Below are 24549 nucleotides of genomic sequence, written 5' to 3' on the forward strand. Positions count from 1 at the left end.
AGGGAATAATTTTTATTTAAATTTATATTATTGAACTTATATTTTTAATAGACTAATTTGCATTTAAAATCATGTTATTGACTTATATTTCGTTTTTTTTTTCAATTTTTTTAATAGCCATGGATATACGTTAGTTTTTCCTACACCGTGAGTTTTTTGTATTACACCCTAAATATATTTCCTTTATAATTTGAATCTTGCTACATATTATGATTTAATAGAAGTTTGACAATTTATAGAATAATGGATATGAACAATAACTGCGACTTCTCAATTTCCCGTTAGAAATGTAATTTAACAGTTAGCGGTATTTTGTTTGAACTTTGCTTTGGTAATAAATTGGTTAATGAGAAATGGTCCAAAAGAAATTAGTGGCGTAGAAAAGGTTAAAAGCCTGAAATCCGACTTCGTGATGGTGATTCTGGTTTTGAAATGGAGTCATTCTTAAACAATGTATCACAGTTCCATCCACCATTTATCACCCTATAATAAAGCTCTGAACTAAAACTACAACTAAGAAATTAAAACAGATTAAAATCAAGTAAGTTGGACCAAACATCCCTTCTGCTTACTAATTCATCCATTTGGTTTAGGGCTTGTACATCGCGAATCTTAACGTTATGATCCATCACTGTCACGGGAAGCATGTAAATTGAAATTATATCTAAGCATTCCATACAATAATACATGGGATATATCTAATTTTACAGTAATCCAACGCTTTCTTTTATTCTCCCGGGTTAAACAATGCAATCGCCAATGCTACCAGAAAGAATGAATAGATAGAATGAGAATTTTTTTTTCTTCCCATTAATATTGGGGGGAAAAATTACAAGATTATCATCAAGCAACTTTATCCTTAAAGTTATGCTACAACATATTCATTTGTCTGTAAGATTCAAAATCTAGATAGCCCGCAGGTGTTGGCCCATGAAAACCGTATATATCCATTACTTTATCATCTGAGGGCAATACAGAGCCTTCACGTCCCTTGAAGCCCTCCAAAGGTGAACCCCAAGGAGCTGGAGTAGAAGGGTTTGAGCTTGATGCATCTTGGTTGACACTGAGTGCAGGTGGGTTCTGCGGTGAATTTCCAGCAGGCCTTCTGTTTGACCCGCTACCTGTCGTCAAAGAAATGGATACTGAATTCTGCTGCTGCATTTGTTGTTGGTTCTTCATTGGTGACTTGGGCCTAAGAGCCTCTATATCAGAAGTAGTCACCACCAGATGAGGTGCCTCCGGAGGTGGATTTCTTCCCCCACCTCCTTGCCAGACTTTCCCATCTTTGTCAGAAAAGTTTTTCACATATGCCTAAATTTATCCAAATCCAATCAATGTAACCAGTCAGGTGAACACAGGCAATCAGCATCGAATAACGGAGATAATATTGAGTACAAACTCTGTTGGAGCCAACAGATTGTACATCCAACCAAGATAGAATAAAATCATAAAACGCTGATAGAAACAAATAGAGTCGAGATAAAACGCATCATTACAAGAATGTTTGGCCAGTTGAAAGTATGGGCTTAAGCTTAATGGTTGATGCTAACCACAATTAACTTGGTTAAAGTTTCTTAAAAAAACTCAAATGTTGGCTACTAGAGTCTGGTTAATTTATTTAATTTAGCCGAACCTTCCCAATGTGTTCCAATAGTACCACTATAGTGATGCAGGAGGGCTGATAAAGTGGTCGAAAATTTTCCAACAATTTAACTTTTAACTTAGAACCTTAATTTGTCCTCAACTGATAATGTGCATGATAAACCTAATTCTCAGCTATAGCAGAATAGGCAGAATTATATGGTATGAACTTTCTGATATGTACCTCTCAAACATTCAACAAATGAATTCAATTGGGTTAGAGCCACCACACAAAATAACACAATTAAAAATGGAGGACTAGATGCATGCATATATTTTCTAGACTTAGTCAATAATGTGAAAACTGTTCTCAGAACACACTAGTCACAGTATCCTATCAGGAACAAATAGCTCCCCGATTTACTCAACTTCTAAAGAAAAAAGATTACATGAATTATATTAACATAAATTAAAAAACGTAGATAGGAAGGATCAACTAAAATGTGATCTACGTATACTAGCATCTCAAATTGCTTACCTCTTTATTAAAATTTGAAGACGACAATTCTTTACCAGCAGTCAGCCAGCCAGCTCGGATATTGTGGTCTTCACCAAATAGTTCTAGTCTCCTCCTTCCAAGGGCAAAGTGCTCAATAATCCTGTACATATCTTCAGGCTTTTGTGTTGAACCTGTAAAATATTACCAAAATTTTTAAGATCAGCCCATTTTATTTTTTATAACAAACACAGCAATGATGAAGCAAGCGGTTTCAAGAAACCAAACATTTGATCTTAAACAGCTTTCACATAATTTTGGTTTTCCAGTTCAAGTATAACTTAAATTTATTGCCAGTGGTATGTTATTAACAAGGTGACCCTAGTCTGTCAGAAGCATAAAAAACAGTATTAATGATCAAAGTTCCCAGAAAAGAAGCAAATATCACAGTTCCTTTAGGTGATATATCTACTTAATTTTTGTTAAGAAATCACCTACTGATAAGGTCTGTTAGGAAATAGCAAAGGGCGAATTGAACAATAGTGTGCCATACTGCACAAGGTAGTCAAAATCAAGATTATGGTTAGGTACGCGGAGGGCTCACAAAATCGTAGGATCATAACACAGGTCGTAGATTTTACTTTCTACAAAAGTATTATATATATATATATGAAAACAAAATCAATCACTTTGTCAATACTTCATCGAACTTAAGTTCATCTAATATTCCATGCTTCCAAACTAAGTCTGCTTTTTACTACCCAGAGCATTTTTTACTACTTTTTTAGAGTGAACATTTTGTGAGAAGGAACAGTCAACGGCAGCATCACTAGAGGGAGGGTTAGAAGCCCCAATTCCCAAAGCCATTACAATGTAACTGTGCTTCAACATTTTCTTTTATAAAATAAATATAAGTTGATAACAGGGGAGACACAAATGAAAGAGAAAAAAAAAACGAATCAAGGAGATGCAAAAGTGAAAACTAACCATGAATTGTGACTACAATTGCTTTTCGGTGGGCAAGGAGATGTGAAAGAAGCCACACACAGATGAAGAAATAAATAAGAAATGCACGAAGGCGAGGGAAACAAAACGGAAACCAGCACCAGAACAACACCCAAATGAAGAAACAAAATCTCACCAAGCACCGCATGCACTGGAAATAGACGAACACCATGTGCAGAGTTGAAGACAAAAGCCATTTATTTGTAAGTGAAGAAAGGGAAAGTCATTTTTTTATTGGGCTCAAAACGAACAAAAACTGCTGACCTAAACCACTGACCAAAAACAGAACTTGAAACGACGATTCATCTTTTTTCGATTTTCAGCGACAATCCCAGTGATCTCGCATGGTTCCTATCATATATAGCAGGCCCTAGAACAGAAATAAGGTTCTGAACTTTGACTACTATGATACTGCATGTGCAGCAATCAAGAATTCAAGGGTAACTGAATGATTTATGTATGGAAATAATTGAATGATTTTATAAAGCAATTAAAAGGGAATTAAGGGAGGAAGGGAGAGAAAAATAGACAGTAAAAGAGTGGAAGTGGGCAAGCGAGAGCTCAGGGTCTTTTGAACACAATGTTACCTTCAATTTCTGTAATTCTGCTAACCGAATAATGCAGTAAAATTACCCAGTTCAGGTGTTTTTGTCCAGTTTTTAACTAGTTCACGTGTTCTTGTTTTGGTCTAGCGAGGGTTGATGCAATTGAAATGTGGTGCATACGAAGGAAGGCAGAGAAGATGAGATAGAAAAAAGTGAGAACATGCTAGAGGAGTTTTGGCATTTGATCCAGGAATTGCCATGAAGGAGAACTCTAAATAACAGTAGGGATGACACAGAAGATGAAACAAGCAGAGTGGTAACATTACAGTTAGGAAGGAAACCCAATCTCTTGCTTTTGATCTCATATTATTGGGTGAAGATGCATGTATCTGGTTTAACAGGGTCGAAAGGTATTTCTACCTGAATTCCATGGCAGGAAGAAAACAGGTGTAAGCTGTAATGCTGACAATGGAGGGGCGTGTGTTAAACATGTTTCAATAGCGGGGTTCTCGTGCCACCGAAATCGATTCCAATCTGCTATTATTCAATGTTTTCAACCTGAAAATATTCTCCTTTGTGTGTACAGATGAGGAGAGTGAGTTACTGTAGGACATTTGAGCTTGTGGCATGAGTGTTACTGGGAACACAGATAAATGTGCTGAAAAGGAGATATGGACTGAACTTAAAAGTCACTTCTAGGATGAACACAAACTTTTATGGACTTTGGCCAACTTTTAAGAAAAGAACCGAGTCACTGAAAAAGGAGGCCCATTTTGAGCAACAGAACTGGTTTGTCAACCAGGCTTCATCATCAACCAGGACAACTCCAACCCAAGTTGAAACAAGACCCAATATCTACTTCAACACGAACAAGGGCAGTATTTCCATATGGACCACACTCCAAACCTGCCTACAGTAGAAAAAGTGGCATGTACAACGTGAGAAGTGGTTGTGGGAGACAAGGGTGAAATTTAGAGTGCCAACACGAAGAATCAGCTGGCAGGTCTAAATGTCAATCTTAAGGGAGTTCCTTCCATGCACTGATAAGTGGCATCTGTAAAAACTATGTATAAGCATAACATTCTACAAGATGGAGTAGACAATCTGGTGACAAGAATACAGGAAATAGTATACTGTGCAGCCTAAACTACATACAAGAGGTCATAAAACTATTGTTTAAGCAAATTTCTGAGAACACCACGGACTGGTTGTACCATTATATTGGAAGAGGGAGCTTGAATTACTAATGTCTGACCCTACAGGTACCCACATTATAAAAGAATGAAATAGAAAAAACTATGAATGAAATAATGAATGCTAGTTAGACCAAGCTTCAATCCCTACTCTAGTCCAGTAATGCTGGACAAAAAAAAATGGAGGCTGGATATTCTGTATTGATTATAGAACCCAAAACATGGCCACTGTACCCAACAAAATCCCAATTCCAACAATAGACAAATTATTGGATGGGTTAGTCTGAGACATTATCTTTTCCAAATAAGATATTTGATAGACCTAGATCAGAATTAATAAGAAAATGGAAAATTTATTGAAATTAATCCCCCTTTGCAGTTCAGTAGAGATCGATCCATAGCAGGAATGGAAAAGATATATTACTAACACAGAAAACATTACCCAGGTAGAGACTAGAGAAAGAGCAAATTCATGAATGAACATTAAGATTTTTATTTTGTAGGCACAATTGATAAATCATAATACTAACCATACGGAGGTTCTTCAGCTATAATGACATCTGTGTCAATATTGGCATGAATTATATGGCCATCAGTACTTCTACGAACAGTTCCTTTTATGCCCATCAAGCAGTGTTCCTTTATCATAACAAAACAAAACAATTTAAGTATATTTAGTATAAAAATAACTATATATAACAAGCCCAAATGCTGATCTGAACCTGCGCATTTACTTGAGACTAATTTTAACAGACCTTTGAATGTTGAAATAAAGTATGTGAATCATGCCGCAATCCTGGAGTTGCATTACTTTTGTTTGTCTTTACCCAACATATATCTTCACACCTACGAAATCCCCACTGTAGAAACCACACCAATAAAGAGAAAAACAGACAAGATAGAGATTAAGAAATAGAAGACATAATATGAAAAGAACCAGAACCAACAATTGATGCTATATCCCATAAAGAATTTCTATATTCAGATAGTGTACCTTCTTTAGACATTGACGACCTTGTTCAAGGCCTACACCGTCACCCACCCAAAGGAAAATGAAAGAAGGCGTATCTGCTATAGCCTTACAAAAGGAGAAGCACAAATGAGATGTCTAATTCAAAAGATAACAAACTATGCCCTTATACAATGGAAACCAAAAAGAAGGAAGTGTCATATATATAACAGAAACTAATATATACAACTAACTTTTAAAATAACTCTGATGGGATAGATCATTATATGATGAGAAGCACAAAAATGAAATTTATATATGGTACGCAAAAGCTTCAATACTGCACACTCTCTTGCTACTTTACCTTTTTAACATTATCCTTTATTACAGTTAGAGTACTACAAATAATTAGTAATTAGCCCAACCAGTTTACATTATCATAAAGGTTTTCACTGGCATTTGAAACCTAGGTAGGATGGAAATGCTTAGACTGAAACAAGTCTAACAAAATAATGAATTACACAAACAGAATAATAGCTTACCTCGATCTTGAGATTCATTATTTCTTCAAATGTCCAATACTCCATGTGATCAGCCACACCAGGGGCACGGTGCACATACTCCTCCCATGGGGGATCTACAAGAATGACATCAAACTTTGTACCAAAGAACTCAGGAGAAAGTTCAAACTCCTTCAAATCACACTTATAATACAAAGGAGCAGATGCAGATTTTTCCACAATCTCATCCTTTTTCTGTATAAGCTCTCTAAGCTTAGGGTAGTCCTCCACAACATTTGTGAGCTCAAGCTCCCTAATGAAATTTTGTGGCCGCATACCAGTGTCAACAAAGTTTTGAGAATAATCATTCTGTTCACCTCTGGAAGGAGCTTTACCAAGAGCTCCACTACTTTTAGGAGGAGCCCATCCCCCTGGAGATTTATCAGGTGGAGCTCCTCGACCCATTGATCCTGGAGGATTAAAACCAGAAGTAGAGATGTTTGGGGGCATTCCCCTTCCAGGACCTGATTGGTTATAATACATTGCCGGATTTGGTGGGTTCCCTAAATTACTAGCATTAAATCTTGGACCTGAAGGACCTGGGGGAACAGGAGACACAGGTGGTACACCTATAATATTCATATCGACACCTCGGGCTCCAGGCCAAACAGCAGGAGTAAATGGTGAAAGGAAGACTCCAGGGGACATTGGTGGACCGGGAGCAGGTGACATACCATGTGAAAGAGGCTGCATAGGTCCAGGTGGAGGCATTGCAAGAGGTCCATATGGTGATCCCATCATTGGCAATGGCATTCCAACCTGCTGATTGTCTCTCCCAGTAGGCCTAATCCTTCCTCCTCTACCAACCCTGTTACCTTTCATTCCTTGTGGACCAGCTCTGTTAAAGGAACCAGACTCCGGATTTCCATATTGAGGCTGTGAGCCACCACTGCCAGAACTTTGGCCACCAGTACTGCGGGCAGATACACCACCTTTCTGACCTCTTCCCCTTCCCCCATAAAAATCATAGTCATCATCTGTATATCTCTCCTTCAGATCATCACCAGATACATCGTTCTTCCTTCCTCTTTCTTCTTGATGATATGGCCATTCTTCATCATTAACACCAGATTTCGCATTGTACTGCTGATGAGCTTCGTTTCTCTTAGTATGGTTGGACATAGATTCTGATTTCCCATAGTCATAAAACTTGGTCTGGATCTCTATCACATCATAATTGTCATTCGAAATCCCAAACTTTGTGGATGTTTTAACAGCTTCCCCCCTACTCACATCTTTTCTACCACCAAACCGTCCATGAGGCCTTTCATTGTCCATCCTCTCATAACCATGTCTAGGTAACTCCCAATCTCTGTTGTCATCAAAAGCACCCTCCTCGTTTTTCTCTTTGTCGGCATTACTCGGTTGCCTCCTTTTCCAACTTTCTTTGGAACTTTCCCGATCCTTCCTCCTGTCATTCCATGCATCATCTTTCCCCTTGGATCTATCATCCTTAAACCCATCGCCCTCATGCTCCTTCCTTTTAAAGCTACCACTTCTTTCATAATCAACCTCAGAGTTTTCCAAATCTTGATGGCGTTTTCCACTCCTTTCAGGTGTCCTCGACCTGTTTGAGTTCCCACTTTCCCTAGCACTCTTATCCCTAACCCGCACATGCCCATCCTCCTCTGCATTCAACGACCTATCCCAGGTTTCAGCCCCATCAGAACCAAGGGCCCTATGATGCCTGGGCTTCTCAACCCTCTCCTCGCGCCCAGCATCCACCGAATCCGACTTCCCCTTACTCTTCCCTCTCTCGGAATCACCCCTTCTATCCTCCTTACTACTAGACTTCACAACCCTATCAGCACCAGAGGCTTTGCCCTCCCCATGCTCACTCCTAGCAGATCCACTCCTCTCCCTATCCCTAGAACTATCGCGCTTCCCACTCCTGAATTCCCCCTTCTCATCCTGCGACCTCCTTACACTGCTAGCATCAACCTCGTCCCATTTCCTCCTCGAACTCCGAGACTCATGACCAACCTTTTCCCGGCCTCCACCGCCACCATCACCCTTCCCATCCTCCTTACTCACCACACTCTCGTGAAAATCGCCGTCCATGGCGCGCTTCCTCGCGGACTTATCGTCCAATTCCCCATCCTCATACCAACTGCTCAACTTCTCCAACGTGCTCTCCTCCTGCCTCTTCTTGGCCCCCTTGGAGCGCGAATCGTAATCGTCGCTATCAGTCCTGCTAGAGCGCTTCCTCCTGGCGCCTCCGTCGGAACCCTCACCCTCGTCCCCGTTGCTACCAAACTTTCTAGACCTATCCTTCCTCTTGTCGCTGAACTCCCAATCCTCATCGTCCCTCTCGCGCTTGGAGTAACCGCGACCACTGTCGCTCGAATCCATCCCCAACTACCAAAATCTAAACTCAATGTGATTTTCTACTACTTTCTCGCGGGCGCACATGAATTCGCCCAAACTACTCACTCTGCTGGGGTTTTTCTTAATAAATGTAATTTGTATGAGAAAATAAATGAAATCTTGGAGGAGGATTCGCTAACAAAATTGAGAGGAGGAAAAAGAGGGGCTTACCGGCGAATGGGAACGGAGAGTGTTCTTGTTGTTGACAGTGGGTGGAGAGAGAGTAAAGAGGGAAAGAAGAAGAAGATGAAGGGGTTCTTACTTCTTTACCACGATACGGCGTCGGAAGTTGTCTGGGGAACCCGAAAATTGCAAACCTAGTTTGGGCTGGACCTAACTATTCTAATGTTTTGCTCTCGTGCATCTCCATCACTTCTTCGGCCACCTCCATAAAATTTTAATTTTCCAAAATTACCCTTCAGTAAAAAATAAAAATGAAAACAATGTTTTACACTATGAATTTAGTAATGCAGAAATAAAAAATTACAGCATCCAAATTATATAATCCAAAAGTCAAAAAATATAACTTTTAGATTACATAATTTATAACCTATTTAACAACACACAATATCGGATTATGTAATCCGAAATTTATTTAAGAAAATAAATCTAACGGATTATATAATTCAAAAATCAAAAATTAAAAATTAACAATACCTAATTACGTAATTTAAAAATGGTAATTTTTTACTTTCGAAATACTTAATTCGGTAGGTTTATTTTCTTAAATAAGTTTTGGACTACATAATCTGATATTTTGAGTTGTTAAATAGGTTCAAATTACGTAATTTGAAAGTTGTAATTTTTCACTTCTGGATTACGTAATCCGTGGTGTAAAACATTGTCTTTATTTTTATCTTTTTATTGAAGGGTGATTTTGATAATTTAAAAATTAATGAAAGTGACTGAAGAAGTGATGAAGGCGCAGGAAGAAGCCGTCTTTGCTTTGAATTAAAAATTAGGGTAAGAAAAAATGAAATTGCCCTTTAAGGTTTTAAAACTAAAAAGTGGTTGGGGTTCTTATTTTTCTTCCTTCTTGATTGAGTTTTTATGACCTACTATATTTGATTGGTTAGTTGTTGTTTTTTTGTGTGAAGATTCACTGTATTTTTATTCTCTTATGGATTTTGTACGTTGTAAAGATAAGATAACTTTTTAAAATTTTGAATTTAGCATTCTAGAATGTATACTCATGTATACTTTCTAGATTCAACATCATTTAAAAACGAATTAATGTTCATTATGAAAGTATAATTTAAAAATGGTTCTCGTGGATTGATCTCAGGTGATCTGAGTATAGAGTTTCGCTTCTGATCTGTCTCCTCTTGACACTCTGGAACATGACTCTGTTGGGACAAAGGGGACTCTAATCACACTCTGACAAAAAGAGCATTCAAATATCGTAATCAGTTTCAGTCTAAGTCTCAGAAACAACGTACCTTTACGGGGTCTCAAACCCTTTTATAGTTATTCCTCTTAACAGCTTTCACTCACGAGAATATAATCTCTACTGAAAGCATAAAATAATAATAGAAAACCACTTACTCACGTGCATCTTTCATGTTTGGGTGCTAACAATAGGAGAATATTTTGTCCACTAGCACTTTTACTCACAATGCTAACAACAAAAGAGAATCTTGTGCACCCTTATTCTCAAGTACTTTCCACTTGATTAAGAGCTTTACATATTCAACTATCAACTTTATGCATATATTTATTTAACTAACAACTCTGTATATTCACATATATTCTATTCTAACAACTCAATATATATCGACATATAGGCTAGGCTAGAATATAAGTAATAGAATTTGTTGGATCAATGTTATCCAGGATAGGCTAGAACACATATATCTTATAGTCATATACTCTTAAAATAAAGATAATTAAGAGTTTGAAAAACCAATTATTGGTAGTTATTTATAAAAAGGGAAACAATCTTCAATTAAATGACTATCAAAATGCAACAAATGGAATATCTTATATATGGAATAAATGCCTTTAAAGTCATTAAGTCTAAACAAACATGAACATGTAACAATAATAACACCTTATCTAATATTTTTAAAATAATACATTTAACAAGTATAATGAAATCACTATGAAATTTTTGTTTCACATGCAATGTGAAAAAAAAGGGATTGAGAATATATTCAATCAAGAGGAAAAAGAAAATGTAATTAAAGAAGCAACAAAACACACTCATTGGAGGTCAAAATTACTTGAAAATGGGTATGAGGAGCAAATGATGTTGCAACAATAACGAATGATTCAACATTTTTTTCCATCAATGGTCAATAATATATACAATATGTATATCCAATACCTGACACAATATATGTTGAAAGTGAAGTAGTTATTATGCAGTGGGCTTCGAGTGTTGTGGCGAAGGGCAACACCAAGGAGCAGTCGCAACAAAAGCTAAAGGATATGGAGGCGGGAGTGGCAGGAGGATGAATCATGTTTTAGGGCTAGCTATGTGTTTTCTAGAGTTGAAATTGAGGATGAAGATTTAACAAATTATGTGAAATGACCCACCTCGATCTGTAACTAGCTCGCACGGGTTGCAAGTTATGCAAGACTAGTCTAAGTGGGCCAATGGGTTAACATGGTCAATCCACCTTTCATTTTTTCTTATCGGAATGTGGGCGCATAGCCCGCTTTACATTGTCATTCTTACGATAAAAGAAATACTTTAGGTGATTAAGAAAGAGAAACAATAAAGATGGAAATTCTTTGAATCCTAAATAATATCTTAAATTTCTCTATCATATTCTTAATTTTGTCTTGATAGGTTAAAAAATCCATTTTTTATAGTAATACTTTATGAAATCACTCTTTCACAATAGATGAATAACAACTTCAAAAGTTAACCCACATGACACTTAGTTTAATATTTTTAAAAGTTCTCTTTCATATTCCAAATCATTTCCTTTGTGATAACTTAATTCAATTTTCTATGTATTTTCTCATAAAATAGTTATAGGAATTGACACGTTTTTTTTCTCTAATATTCCTTTCCTTGAAAAATTGAGATTTTTTATAATTTCTACTAACCATTTTTAGAATTTTAAAAGTTTTATATCTTTCAATTACATTTGATATAACTAGTGCTCATGTATATGCTTGGACCACTTACACACTCTTTAAATTTAAGAATCATTCCATACAGTGCTTTAAGATACTTAAAAACGTTTTGAAATACTATGAATTTAGTTAGTTGTCAACTACTTTTAAACCATTTTGAAGAATCAAATTAAGAGCAAAACATACACCATCACAAAATATTTTTTTATACACACACATACATCAATTTTCAAAATATATTACAGGATATTATTAACAAACACTAAAAGAATTTATTTATTTACGGAAGAATTTTGTGGATAAATCAACATTATCTACGAATTACTTAAGGACCAAAATTTGTATGTGATGTGAGCGTAGATAATCTACCTACGATCAGTGTGTTCGTGGGTAATAGAAATAATAGTTACCTACTAACTTCAGTCCGTGGGTAAATCTAACATATTTTATTTTTAAATCTTTAATTATTATTTGATTATTTCTTATTTCTAATTATTATTTACCAATATTACTAATGTCTATTTTCAGGATATTATTGACAATTATTATATATGTTATTATAATTATTATTAATGGTAAAAGTAAATTGCAGATATTTGATTTTTTTATTTCTAATTATTATTTACCAAAGAAGTTTTAATCATTAGATCTGTCATGTTTTGTTGTCATGATATGATTATTATTCTACTTATTAGTATGATTATCAATATTAATATAATTAATAATATAATTTTTTTTAATATTATTCATATATTTAATATCATTCATATTATTAATTTCATTAATATTATTATTATTAAAATTAATACCATTATTAACTATTATAATAATATTATTCATAATAATAATATTCATAATATTAATAAAATTATGAATATTATTAAAAATTATTAATAGTATTAAATATTATTAATAATATTAAATATTATTAATATAAATTTGTATGTAGTTGGCGTAGGTAATTTATCTACAGATAGTGTGTCCATGGGTAATAGAAACAATAACTTCCTACCAACTCCAGTGTAGGTAATATAAATAGTAGTTACCTACCAACTCTAATATGTGGGTAATGGAAACAGTAGTTACCTACCAACTTCAGTCCGTGAGTAATGGAAATAGTAGTTACCTATCAACTTCAATTTGTGGATAAATCCAACATATTTTATTTTTAAATTTTTAATTATTATTTGATTTTTATTATTATTTACCAATACTACATATTGTTATTATTATTATTCATGTTATCAACATTCTTCATATTATTAATACCAATAATATTATTAATAATAATATTGTTATTATTAATATTATTAATTTTATAATGTTAATAGTATGTATATCTATTAGTTATAATTATTATTGTTTATGAATATTAGTTATAATTTTATAATTATTCATATTATAATAATATTTTTAATATTATGTATATAATTATTATGATTAATATTATTAAAAAATTTAAAATTTTAAGATTATTTATATTCTTAATATTTTTAATATTGTTAATAAAATATTTATATTAATAATTAGTAATAATATTGGATTATTTTAAATATAGATTTGTGGGTAAAATTTGTAGATAGTGTTAAATTTACATACCTATAGAGATTTGTGAGTAATTATTTTTTATGTAAAGCTGAATTTACCTACAAATTTAGATTCGTAGGTAATATCGATAGATAATATTAAATTTACTTACGGATTCATATCAGTGAATAATATCTGTATGTGATTTTGAATTTACCTACGAATTTAGATCCGTGGTAAAATTTATCAATAAATCTTATTGTTTGGTAGTGAAAAGTATTGTTAAGATAATTGAGAAATTTCTCATTTTGATACATGGTTTTATTAAACAAAAATTAAATTCCAAATGTTTATCAACAAAGAATATATTTAACAAATATAACTCTTTTAAGTAATTGTTGTTCAAATACCAAGAGACAAATCTTTAGGAATATTTTTGAGAATTTTAAAGTTATTTTATAGGTGTAAAAAATTTTGAGGTACCAAATATATAAAATATACTAAAATTTTAAAATTATGTTTTTATTTATATATATGTAATTAAAAGAAATTGAAATCAAAAGTCAAGTAAAATCTATTAAAAATCTTATACATACATGACTTACTTAACTTTATTCACCTGTTTATATATATATATATATATATATATATATATATATTAATTTTCTACATCTAATACGATAACATTCCTACTATTAATATGAGTGCTAAAGATTATATATTTTACAGAGTATCTAAATCTTTAATGTTCTCGCATGTCAAACTTGTCATCTTTATTCAGATTTAAGGTCACATTTAGGTTTGTAATATTTTTCCATGCATAAACATGTAAACTTTCATATTATTTTTCACTTGTCAATATTTTCATTACCATCATTATCTGTCCTTATTTTGTAACGAAATTCTAAATATTTGAGACTCTTTTTTTAATTTGTGGTAGCACTTTTAAATATAACTTTTTTTAGACATAATAATGACCAATCAATAGAAAACTAAACAAAAATATTACTTTAAAAGAAATCCAATAACATGTTTAATTAAGTATTTGTTTCTTTGTTTAAAAAGTTATAAAAACAATATTTCATTTAACTTTAAAATTACTTTATGTTCATGTACTTATAAATAAACATTTTGAAAACTCAATCCACGTGTTAGTCCAGAAAAAAATGTATGTTTGTCTTCACCATTCTTATCAGACACCACAGCTAGACTGTGCTCTATCCCTAATTGAGAGAGAGCAACAATAAATTGCAAAATGGACCGAATGGATTTGTGAGACCATTGCCATAATTTTCTAAAAACACATAAAAAAACATAGTCTACTAAGAACAGATAAAAAAAAACGAAAGAGTTTGATCTAAGTGGAGAAGGAAGATGTGTGAGATTATGCAGAAGCAGCAATTTTATCAACCTCAATTTGTTGTCCACCCCATACCAGCATGCGAGCATTTGTTTGTTCCACCTACAATTGAGAAGGGTTAAATGAATGTAAGAAACTACAATATCTGAATTCATTCAAGCAAAACATAAAAAAAAGGGAAAGAATAAGGATAAGAAAAGAAAAGGCAACTATTTAGCTCTGTATTTCAAAATTTATCCATATATGAAAAGTAAGCAGGGAACACCAATTTGCTTTTGATTTTCCAGCAATAAAATTAGTATCAGCTGAACTAAAAACTTAAATATTTGCCCCTCTAATATTGCAAAAAGTTATTGTGGAAGCAAAGTATCACTTTTCTGCAGAACTATTAAGTACAATGCCTACAAAAGTTTCAGAGAGAATGAAATGCATTGCCTACCTCTTTCTTCCAATTAGTTTTGTAAAGTATGAACATGAGCAGGAAGGTCTGTAGAAGAATTCCACATATCATACCACCCCAAAGACCCTGAATGGGGACAAAAATATCAGAACCGTTAGTTAGAGTTGCCTTTTCTCTCTTTCCTTTCTTTTAGCAATTCACTTTTATCTATAAAACAGTTAAATTAGTCTTGGATAAAGGCAATAATAAAAACAAAAATTTAAGCTGGTATCATCAGCATAGACATATCCATTTTTCACTCAACAGCAAACAACAGAACAGCAACAAGCAATCTTGCTATTTTCTTCTCTAACTTTTGCAGATCTAAATAAAGAAAAGTCAACAGATTGCACTAAATTTATGAATTTTATCAAAGGAAATTTTGATGGAAATGCAATTAAAGTAGTGGTTTATTACCTCAACCCCCAAATTCGCTTTATAACCAAGAAGGAACCCCAGTGGAAGCCCAAATAAGTAGTAACAGCCTACGTTGATGTAGGCCACCAGGGCCTGCCACCCACCTCCAACAGCAACACCTGTAAGAATGATTGCAAAATTGCAAATAGGATAAAGGAACTACCTGTTTCCCTTCATGAAGTAAACAAGGAAAATGGTAGTCGATTATACCTGAAATCACTGGTTGAACACTGTTCAGAACCATTGTAATAGCCAGGAGGACTCCTAGCTTCGAAACGGCCTCTTGCAAAACCAGACTGTTAGTAAAAATAAGGGCATAATAGTTTCTGGTCGTCAAAACAATACCCATGAAAAAGACTCCCAAGAGAAGTGACTGAAAGGTTGTCACGTAGACAGAGTACTTGGCAGCTCTTGGACGTCCAAGCCCAAGTTCATTGGAAACTCTGACACTGAAAATAAGAAAAACACAAACATGAATCACACATATTACATGGCTAACTTAAAAACCTGCATTTCAAATTTGCAACCAATCAGTACTAACAATGTGAAGTTGTCAACATATTTGCCAGAGTAAATGGACAAAAATCAAACTCACACGACATTAATTTTGGTTGCATACCTGACAGCTGCATTTATTCCAATGAAGATCATGCCTTCCCACCCATTGATATTCATGCTATAAAACATCATTGAAATAATCAGCAAAAAAGTTATCTTACTTCCATTATTTGAATAAACAAATGTAAAACTTGGGACTGTGAATCGGAAGGAGGAATTATTTACGAGGTTGTATGAATTCATACTGTAAACAATTCATCCAACAAAATCACTTAAGAGATATTTAACTCAGTCTATTCCCTCCAATTAGCTGGGATTACATCTCTGTTTTTGCTCGTGTTATGTGAATGAAAGTATGATCTTACCATATAGAGAGAGAATCAACAGCAACCACTGCATTATCAAGGTGGCCAGCAAGAACTATGACACTCATCATATACCAAACTTCAAGGCAAAGCATTACAGCTGATGCAAGAGATAGCCTAACAAAGGCCCAAATATCCTTAAAAGCCAACCATGACAATCCAGTCCATCCATCCTTACACCAGACCACAACATAAATAAGTTGAGCCGCTGTAATCCCCCAACTCGTGATATCAAATGCCAAAGCTGCACCAGTTAAGCCTAACTCTAATGTGTAAACTAAGAGCCAGAGCATCCCAACGTGCAGAACTAAAGCCACCAACCCAATCCACGCAATGACGTTAACCTTACTCTGAGATTGAAGGAACTTTTGCGTTGGAAAATTGAAGGCAAGCGAAAGAAATTGCGGAATTACTAAAATAGAGAAATTCCCAGCAAGATCAGCTATATCTGTCTGTTGACCAAGAAGCTTCAAAATTGGAGCAGCAAAAATGTATATGGGCAAGAGCAAAATACTGGTCACAGATAAAATCACCCATGAGCGTTGCATATAAATGCCAAGCATATTAACCTGCCCAGCTCCGAAAGCTTGTCCACATAGCGTCTCTGTTGCACTTCCCATCCCAAGCTTCAAGGTTTTAAACAGTTTCATTAGATTTATTTCTTAAAAACCAACATTGGGTTAACAAGTAGAATTTCTGCAGTATTCATCCTCCAAAATGAAGACACGCAACTACCCTCTCGATAAATAAATACTTACATAACAATTGTAATAAAGTTAATTCTCAAATGAATTGCATTAACAAAGAAAAAATACAAGACGAAAATTCAATCACCGACAGTGAGAACAAAAGAACCCCCTTCTACATTTAGAACCAAATAAAACCCACGACAAACCTTAGTTTAAATTTTCTATAATTGGAATTTCACCTTAAGATTCCAAATTAACCTCTAATATAAACGTAAACATTGATTAAAAATACATAATCTCGATTCTAATCAGAGCATTAAGAAACTGAAACGAATTATTATCTTAAAAGAATAATTAAAAAAAGTGCCTAGTTTCTCCAGCACGGACCAAACAGAAGAAAACTGACACTGGCATAATTTTTTTTTGAAATTTGACAACGATCTCGATACTCGTGAACAGCAAAACACGTTGACGTACATAGATCGAAAAAATAATGTAGTTCGGATGTTGAAGAGAAGAGATGTGGCTAACCATGAAACCAAAGGCGAAACTGCCAATGACGGAATTGATGAGAGAGATAGCAGAGAGCTCAATGTCACCGAGGTGTCCGACGAAGATGCTGGTGACAGAGTTTACTCCGAATTGGCACCATATGTTGAAAACAATGGGCAACGCAATCACCCACATCCTCTTGGTTTCGATCCAGAACACATCCTTAACGGTCTTGAAGTTCCTCGCCGGCACGTAGTCGCCGTCCTCCGCCAGCAGCTTCGCCCCCTCGCCGTTCACCAGCAGGGGAGCGTCCATCGCAATCACCAAACACGTGTAAGCCTTCGCTTCAACGTCAAACTCCTCACAGAAGGAGAAGCTCTCAGTTGCTCACGTGCACCACTCTCACTCTCACTCTCGTCACGAACTTCAATCCTACATGCAGAACTTGGGTCAGGAATTATTAAATAAGAACGCGTCTATTATCACCAATGCAATTTGGGTTTTGTTGGCTATGTTTAAACAGTGATGATCAGAATCTGGAATGTGTTAATTTGACAAGTGCTAACAACAGTTTTGTGCAGTGCCATTTAATGCAAACCAAATTTGAAGTTGTTCTAGATATTCTCTCAGATTTTTACTCTCTCTTATAAAAAAAAATATCGCGTTGTCCTCGGAGTAACCCTCGTGAAACATGAGATTCTCAACTTATTTTTTCAACCATTCTTTTTACAGTTTCATACTCTTCTCTCTGTTTTGTTAAATTAATTCCTCTAATTCCTAATAAAATAAATAAATACATATTTGGTTTGCCACAAAAAGAGTCTCTCGTCACCATCATCGCTCTTCTTATCTTTTTCTTTTCAACATGCTCTTGTGCTGTATTTGTCAAAGTCTATATAAATTCATATTTCTTTATTTTAACTTAATTGAAATGTGAAAATTGTTGGTGAAAAAAAGAGAGGATAATAATGAAACATGGCTCAAGTGGGGGAAGTGAAAACCTAATAAATACTAACTAATAGTGTAGTTTGGGAAGAGGAGGGTATAAGATGTGCCACGTCACTTGAACTTGAAGTTCAGTGGGACGATGGGTGGGTATTCATTGTAAAGAAACGGTGTCGTGTACTGTGTTGGGCCACGTAAAGGAAGTAGTTAATGAAAAGCTGAAAAGGTTTTTTTTAGAGTCGTATGATGATGGGATAATTTAGAAATAAATATGTATAATAAAAAGTAAAATTATAATTAAATAATATAAAAAAATATTAAAATGATAATATTGAGAGTTGTAATGTGTTGTATAAAAAATTGGGATTATATTATCGTTTTTGTTCCATAAATATTGAAGGTGTTTTCTTTCTATGAATGAAAAGAAAATAAATGTTGCTTTCAGAATAAAAGTGCATTTTTAAAATTTTCCAACTGAAATCCGCAGAAAAATATATTATTATTTTTATTCTTCAATTATTTTATTAACTTTTAAAAATACTGTGTTTTCATTTTGTTGGTAATATTTTTTGAATTAAAATTGTGAAAACTAAATACGCACCGCAGCAGAGGGGCAAGGCAACGCTATCGCGTCAAACTTGAAAGTTTAAAATTCTATTATTTTAAATATTTTATAATTGCCAACTAATAGTATTTTAATTAAGTTATATCAGTGTTTTAATTAATATTTATTGATTTTTTGCAGACAAGTAAAGTACAAGTTAGATGCACGAATTCGAGTACTTAACTAACGATGATAAGTGGTTGAAAAGTAACTACGAATAGGTAAGAATATACAAGGCAAAATTTTCCTTAAACACATAAAAAAAAATAAACTTATAAAATTAATTTATACACAAGTTAATAATTTATACTTTCGTTAATAATCACTTTATAATAAACAGTTAATAAATGGGATTTCATGTAGGATAGTTTTGTATGTGGGATTAATCATTTGATTTTTTTTCGTGCGTTAACACGTAATTTTCATATATTAAAGAAACTTTATTGAATTTGGAAGAATGATTATAATTTAATTGACATTAACACAACTAGAAAATTTAGTTATGCCAAACCATAATAGTAAAATCTTGCCAAAATGAGTCATGAACTTACTCTTTGAAGTAATATTTTGATATAGGTTTTTATATTATTAGGATTGTATTAAACATTAATTTTGCCCTGAAAAAAAATCTCAACTTAGGTTGCCAGAATTTTAGCCAAGCAAAATATAAAATTGAGTGACTTATATGATAAAACTCTTTCCTCCTATGGCCTAAATTTAGATAAAGTTGCTTTTGTCCTTTCGTATAAAAAAAAACTTTATCTTTAACAATACACAAAGATTTCTTTATTTAATATACACATATTTTTTTTAATTTTGCTTATATATATATATATATATGCTTATTTCTCATCATATAAATACATAATCATTATAATAAATACTATTAAATTTGTACTGTAATTTGATCTTTTTCAACTTATCTATAAAAATGTGTTCAACCTTCAAGTTGACAAACATAAATTAAGACATAATCATCAAAATCTAATACTTCTACACTTTCACAATCAATCTCGATCAAATCTTTCTAATTCACTCAACAACAAATCCTACAAGATAAATTTGGAACTTATGACCACGTCATATTCACATCCATATTCTCTAACGCAGAGTTTTATTAAAAGGTAAAATTAGTTTCCCCTACATGATGAGAAGTAGACGTACTTAAAAAGAGTTTCAACTTCTAAAAAGAACATGGATAGTCTAACCTGAATCATAAAGTCTTGTTTTAATCAATTATCCAAACATATTTCTAAGACTCTTAAGTAACATAGACTAATTTCAGGTATCATATGCAAATAACCTCAATCCTAGGAAACATAAAAACTAAAAATTGACTCAAAAGAAAAAAAAACATAAATAAACTTAGGTTGGTTATTCCTACACCTCCGTAGCATCTCGTGACACCTTCATAGGTCAGGCGAAAATACCATCTTATCCTTAAAAAATACATTCTAAGTTCTACAATCCATAAATGTATTTATTCCATTTACCCCTCCCAAATTCTAGAAGTGTTTTTTTTTTAACAAAAATACATTTCGGTTTACAAAATTCAGAAGATATTATCGGATTTAAAAATACATTATGGATTATATAATCCAGAAATACCTTTCAAATTTCATATTTCATATGGAATGTATATTTTTTTTAAAATCACTGCTGATTATAAATTATACAAACTGAAAAGTATTCCAAATGTTAAAATATCATCTCGATTTTATAATCCAATTTTTTTCTTGATCACCAATTGTAAAATGAAAAAAAATAATTATTTTTTTAAATATTTTAAAAAAGTATGAGGTTGCTACAATAAGCTATAGAAGTGCAAAAAGAAACAACCTTGAACTTACTGAATTCAAAATTTTAACTTAATTGAAATTGAAATATGTAAATTTACGTTGTATTAAACTTTAATTGTCAATCTCTTGGATTTAGTCGTTTTATCCTCATCAAAAGTTTATATATTTTCATATTTTAAACAATTTTATACAGCTAGCTAAAAAACCCCTACCAAACCTCACTAGTATATTAAGAAGAAGAAAAAGGGAACTTTGAGTCATTATAAAGTAAAAATTCTCCCATGTAGTATAAAATACTTTTATCTTAAAATAATATAAAATATTTTGATATCTAATATAAAAACTTTTATAAATAATATGAGATATCTAACTCATCAAATATTAAAAATTAAGGGTTAAATATGTTTTTCGTTCTTAATATATGTAAAATTGTTTTATTTCTAATCTAAACTTTAAACTTCCTAAATACTTATAATTTTTTATATTTTTTATATTTTAACACCTTAATTTATACTAAAAATTCATTTATCACATAAATTATTTTTGTTTGCAAGAATATTTTTAATATTTTATTTATTATAAGTACTCGAAAAACTAATTTTACATAAAAAATATTTAACTTAAAAAATAAATTATTGATAAAAATAAAAGGATAATAATGTAACCTGGCTCGTGGGTGGGGAAATGAAAACCTAGGAAATAATAGTGTAGGTTGGTACGATGAAAGGTATAAGATGTGCCACGTCACATGAACTTGAGCTACAGTGGAATGATGGGTGGGCAATCATTTTTAATTTTCCATATATATAATTATTTCTTATACATATAAATCATTAATATATACTACAATCAATAATAATCAATAATATTAAATGTATATCTTGATTTGATATTTTTCAACTTATCTATCAAATGTGTTGAACTTTCAAACTTTTCAAACTAACACTTAATCATTGTATTATTCTCACATGAAGTAATGGTTCTATGTAAAAACTTATGTTTAAATAACCTTTGCCTTTGCATACCATATGTTTTCGGTTATGTCAAATACATCTTTACCCTTTGTAGTACAATATATATACTCGATTATGTTATAATATAATATAACAATTTTAATATAAATAATAAAAATAAAATATATTTATATAATAATTAATAAGAATATTCATACCAATAATAATATTAAATAAATAAATCATAATAATAATATAGCATAAATAAATTTATATTATAATAACAAAAAATGTATTTATAAGAAATTTAAAATATACACATATATAAAAACAAAATATTAAAAAGAAATGTAGAACACTCCATTTGGTTATTGTGGAGTTCTATCATCTCCAACATCATATGTTTTTGTATAACACACGATCATAGTAAATTTTAAAACAAACACAAAGTGGAAAGTATGGCAAGTTAGTATTTTCAAAACTTTCAATGTGACTTTCACTTTCAATAAATATAATCACAAACACACAATTCATCACTTTTCATACCTCACAATTTGAATAAACAATCACATGTTTATAATTAACTCATAATCAATATCATTTATGTCAGAATTCCACTTACCCATATACATAAACATTTGAATCTACTTATGGAAGACTCGTGCATTGATTTAGAGTCAGATTTGCACATGTCATACTGCCCTGCTACGAAATTCACACAGTTATGCAGATAAGAATATCAATACAAAATCACCTCATATGATAGGGTTAATCCATATGATTTATCAAACTAATTATCTTTCAAATCACATGCCCAATCATATGAACTTTCTTTGACTTTTAACCACATGATAATCTTCATTTATATGATTTCAATATACCAGTAGAGTTATGATAACTCTTTCTAGACAAACCCCTAATCAATGCACATCCTAACCAATATCAACACAATATTTCATTTCTTAAAAATACTATCTCTCGACCACATTTCCGTTGGATTTATGGCTCAATTCACACATCATACAATAATTGAAGATCAAATGTTTAATTTATAATATATAAATAAACATTAATTATAAATCAACAAAACAATCACACAATAATTAAATGAAAAAAAAATGATTTTGTTAGGCTTGAGTGAAAATGACCTCGCGAGCGAAAATAAACTTAAGAGTTTAAGTCAAATTTTAACCATTTTTTGCTTGAGCATAAATCTTATCATTTGAGCAAAATTTGACTCCAAAGCGACAATTGTTTTTGGATATGTTAAAATAGGATATGTTAAAAATGTCTTTAATGTGAATGAATCTAAATGAGTAAACAACAATGATCATAATCCAAAATATTGAAAGAGAAATAATACCATGACATGCTTCTTTTCCTTTTAACATACTGATTTTATGCATCCAATATGTAATTTTGTAATTGGAATACACCAGATGAGTAAAAATATAAAATACATAAAACAAATTGAAATAAACACAAAAAAAAATTGTATTTAGTAGATACATCATTCACTAGAAAATAAATGATAGAAAATAATGTAGTTAAAATAACAATTTTAGTTTAAATGGAGAAGAGTGGTAAAAATAACATATGGAATAAATAAAATTTACAAAACTAATAGTCCATATTCTATAGTATTAAATTCATAAGTCATATCATAACACATGTAGTAGCAACAGACTTAACAAAAAAAATTCAAATACAAAAATGATTTTTTATTATTATGTGGGTTAGCCGTCCCATAGTTAGCTTAGACATGTTATGAGTATAAGTGAGTCAACAAATTAAAATAGTGAACCCATTTTATGTTTTTCTTAACGGGTTGAGAGCAGCTCATATAACCACTAGAGTCATGCATTAGTTTGTAAAGAGGAAGAAAATTAATTAATTTTTTTATATTATATTTCTTTTATTTAACTTATTTTTTATAAAATAGAATTTTATTATTTCTAATCTGTTTTGTTTCATTTAAAAAATAAAACATAAAATTATTATTTTTACTATTTTTTTTATATATTCTATTTCATTTTTAAAAATAGAATAACTCTCTTTACTCATAATAATATTTTTTTTCTACATGGAAAGAATATTTAAAATGTAAAAATTTAAATACTTGTATTTTATCTTTTTTTTAAGTTCTTACACTTTAATTAATTTAAGTGTTTTTATTATTTTAAAATATTTTTATGAATTTTTTTATAAACATAAAATAAAATCTGTTACATGTCTTTTATGATAATTTTTTAACTGTGATTTATTAAAATATTTGTTGGTAATTATGTCTCTCAAAATTTGATTTTTAAATAAATTATTAATAATTTCAAAAGATTAAAATAATAAAAAATATTGTGATTATTTTTATAATTATAATTATATTAAATAAGCACACTATTTTTGTTATATTAATGATAATAGTATATAATTTTTTATTTGATTTTTTTTAATTAAAATCCACTTTATTTTGGATCTGTCCTATAATTGTGGAAAGAAAAATGATACAATGACAACCTTGTTCCATTTATACAACTCTCTTTCTTTACTTAAAATTTTAACTTTTTGTATGAAATAACAAAAATACTCCTTTTTTATATCATCAATGAAGAGTTGTATAG

The 24549-nt window shown here is 31.9% G+C and overlaps 2 protein-coding genes across 2 annotated transcripts; both read right to left on the reverse strand.

Moving 5' to 3' along the window:
* Nucleotides 1-779: 779 nt before the first annotated feature.
* LOC137827622 (N6-adenosine-methyltransferase non-catalytic subunit MTB) lies at nt 780-9064 on the reverse strand. The gene is made up of 6 exons (XM_068633831.1): nt 6312-9064; nt 5815-5898; nt 5576-5680; nt 5351-5459; nt 2120-2271; nt 780-1311 (listed from the first exon to the last, which is right to left on the reverse strand). The coding sequence occupies exons 1-6, from the start codon at nt 8679-8681 to the stop codon at nt 871-873; spliced, it is 3261 nt and encodes a 1086-aa protein (XP_068489932.1). The 5' UTR covers nt 8682-9064; the 3' UTR covers nt 780-870.
* A 5397-nt stretch (nt 9065-14461) lies between these two features.
* Nucleotides 14462-18464, reverse strand: LOC137828507 (protein DETOXIFICATION 35-like). Its single transcript, XM_068635113.1, has 7 exons — nt 17670-18464; nt 16450-17075; nt 16146-16202; nt 15737-15975; nt 15527-15645; nt 15110-15196; nt 14462-14772 (listed from the first exon to the last, which is right to left on the reverse strand). Exons 1-7 carry the CDS (start codon nt 17943-17945, stop codon nt 14695-14697), a joined length of 1482 nt encoding a protein of 493 aa, XP_068491214.1. The 5' UTR covers nt 17946-18464; the 3' UTR covers nt 14462-14694.
* Nucleotides 18465-24549: the final 6085 nt, after the last annotated feature.

The sequence above is a fragment of the Phaseolus vulgaris genome, chromosome 7, assembly GCF_000499845.2.
Source record: "Phaseolus vulgaris cultivar G19833 chromosome 7, P. vulgaris v2.0, whole genome shotgun sequence".
In the NCBI taxonomy this organism is placed as follows: domain Eukaryota; kingdom Viridiplantae; phylum Streptophyta; class Magnoliopsida; order Fabales; family Fabaceae; genus Phaseolus; species Phaseolus vulgaris.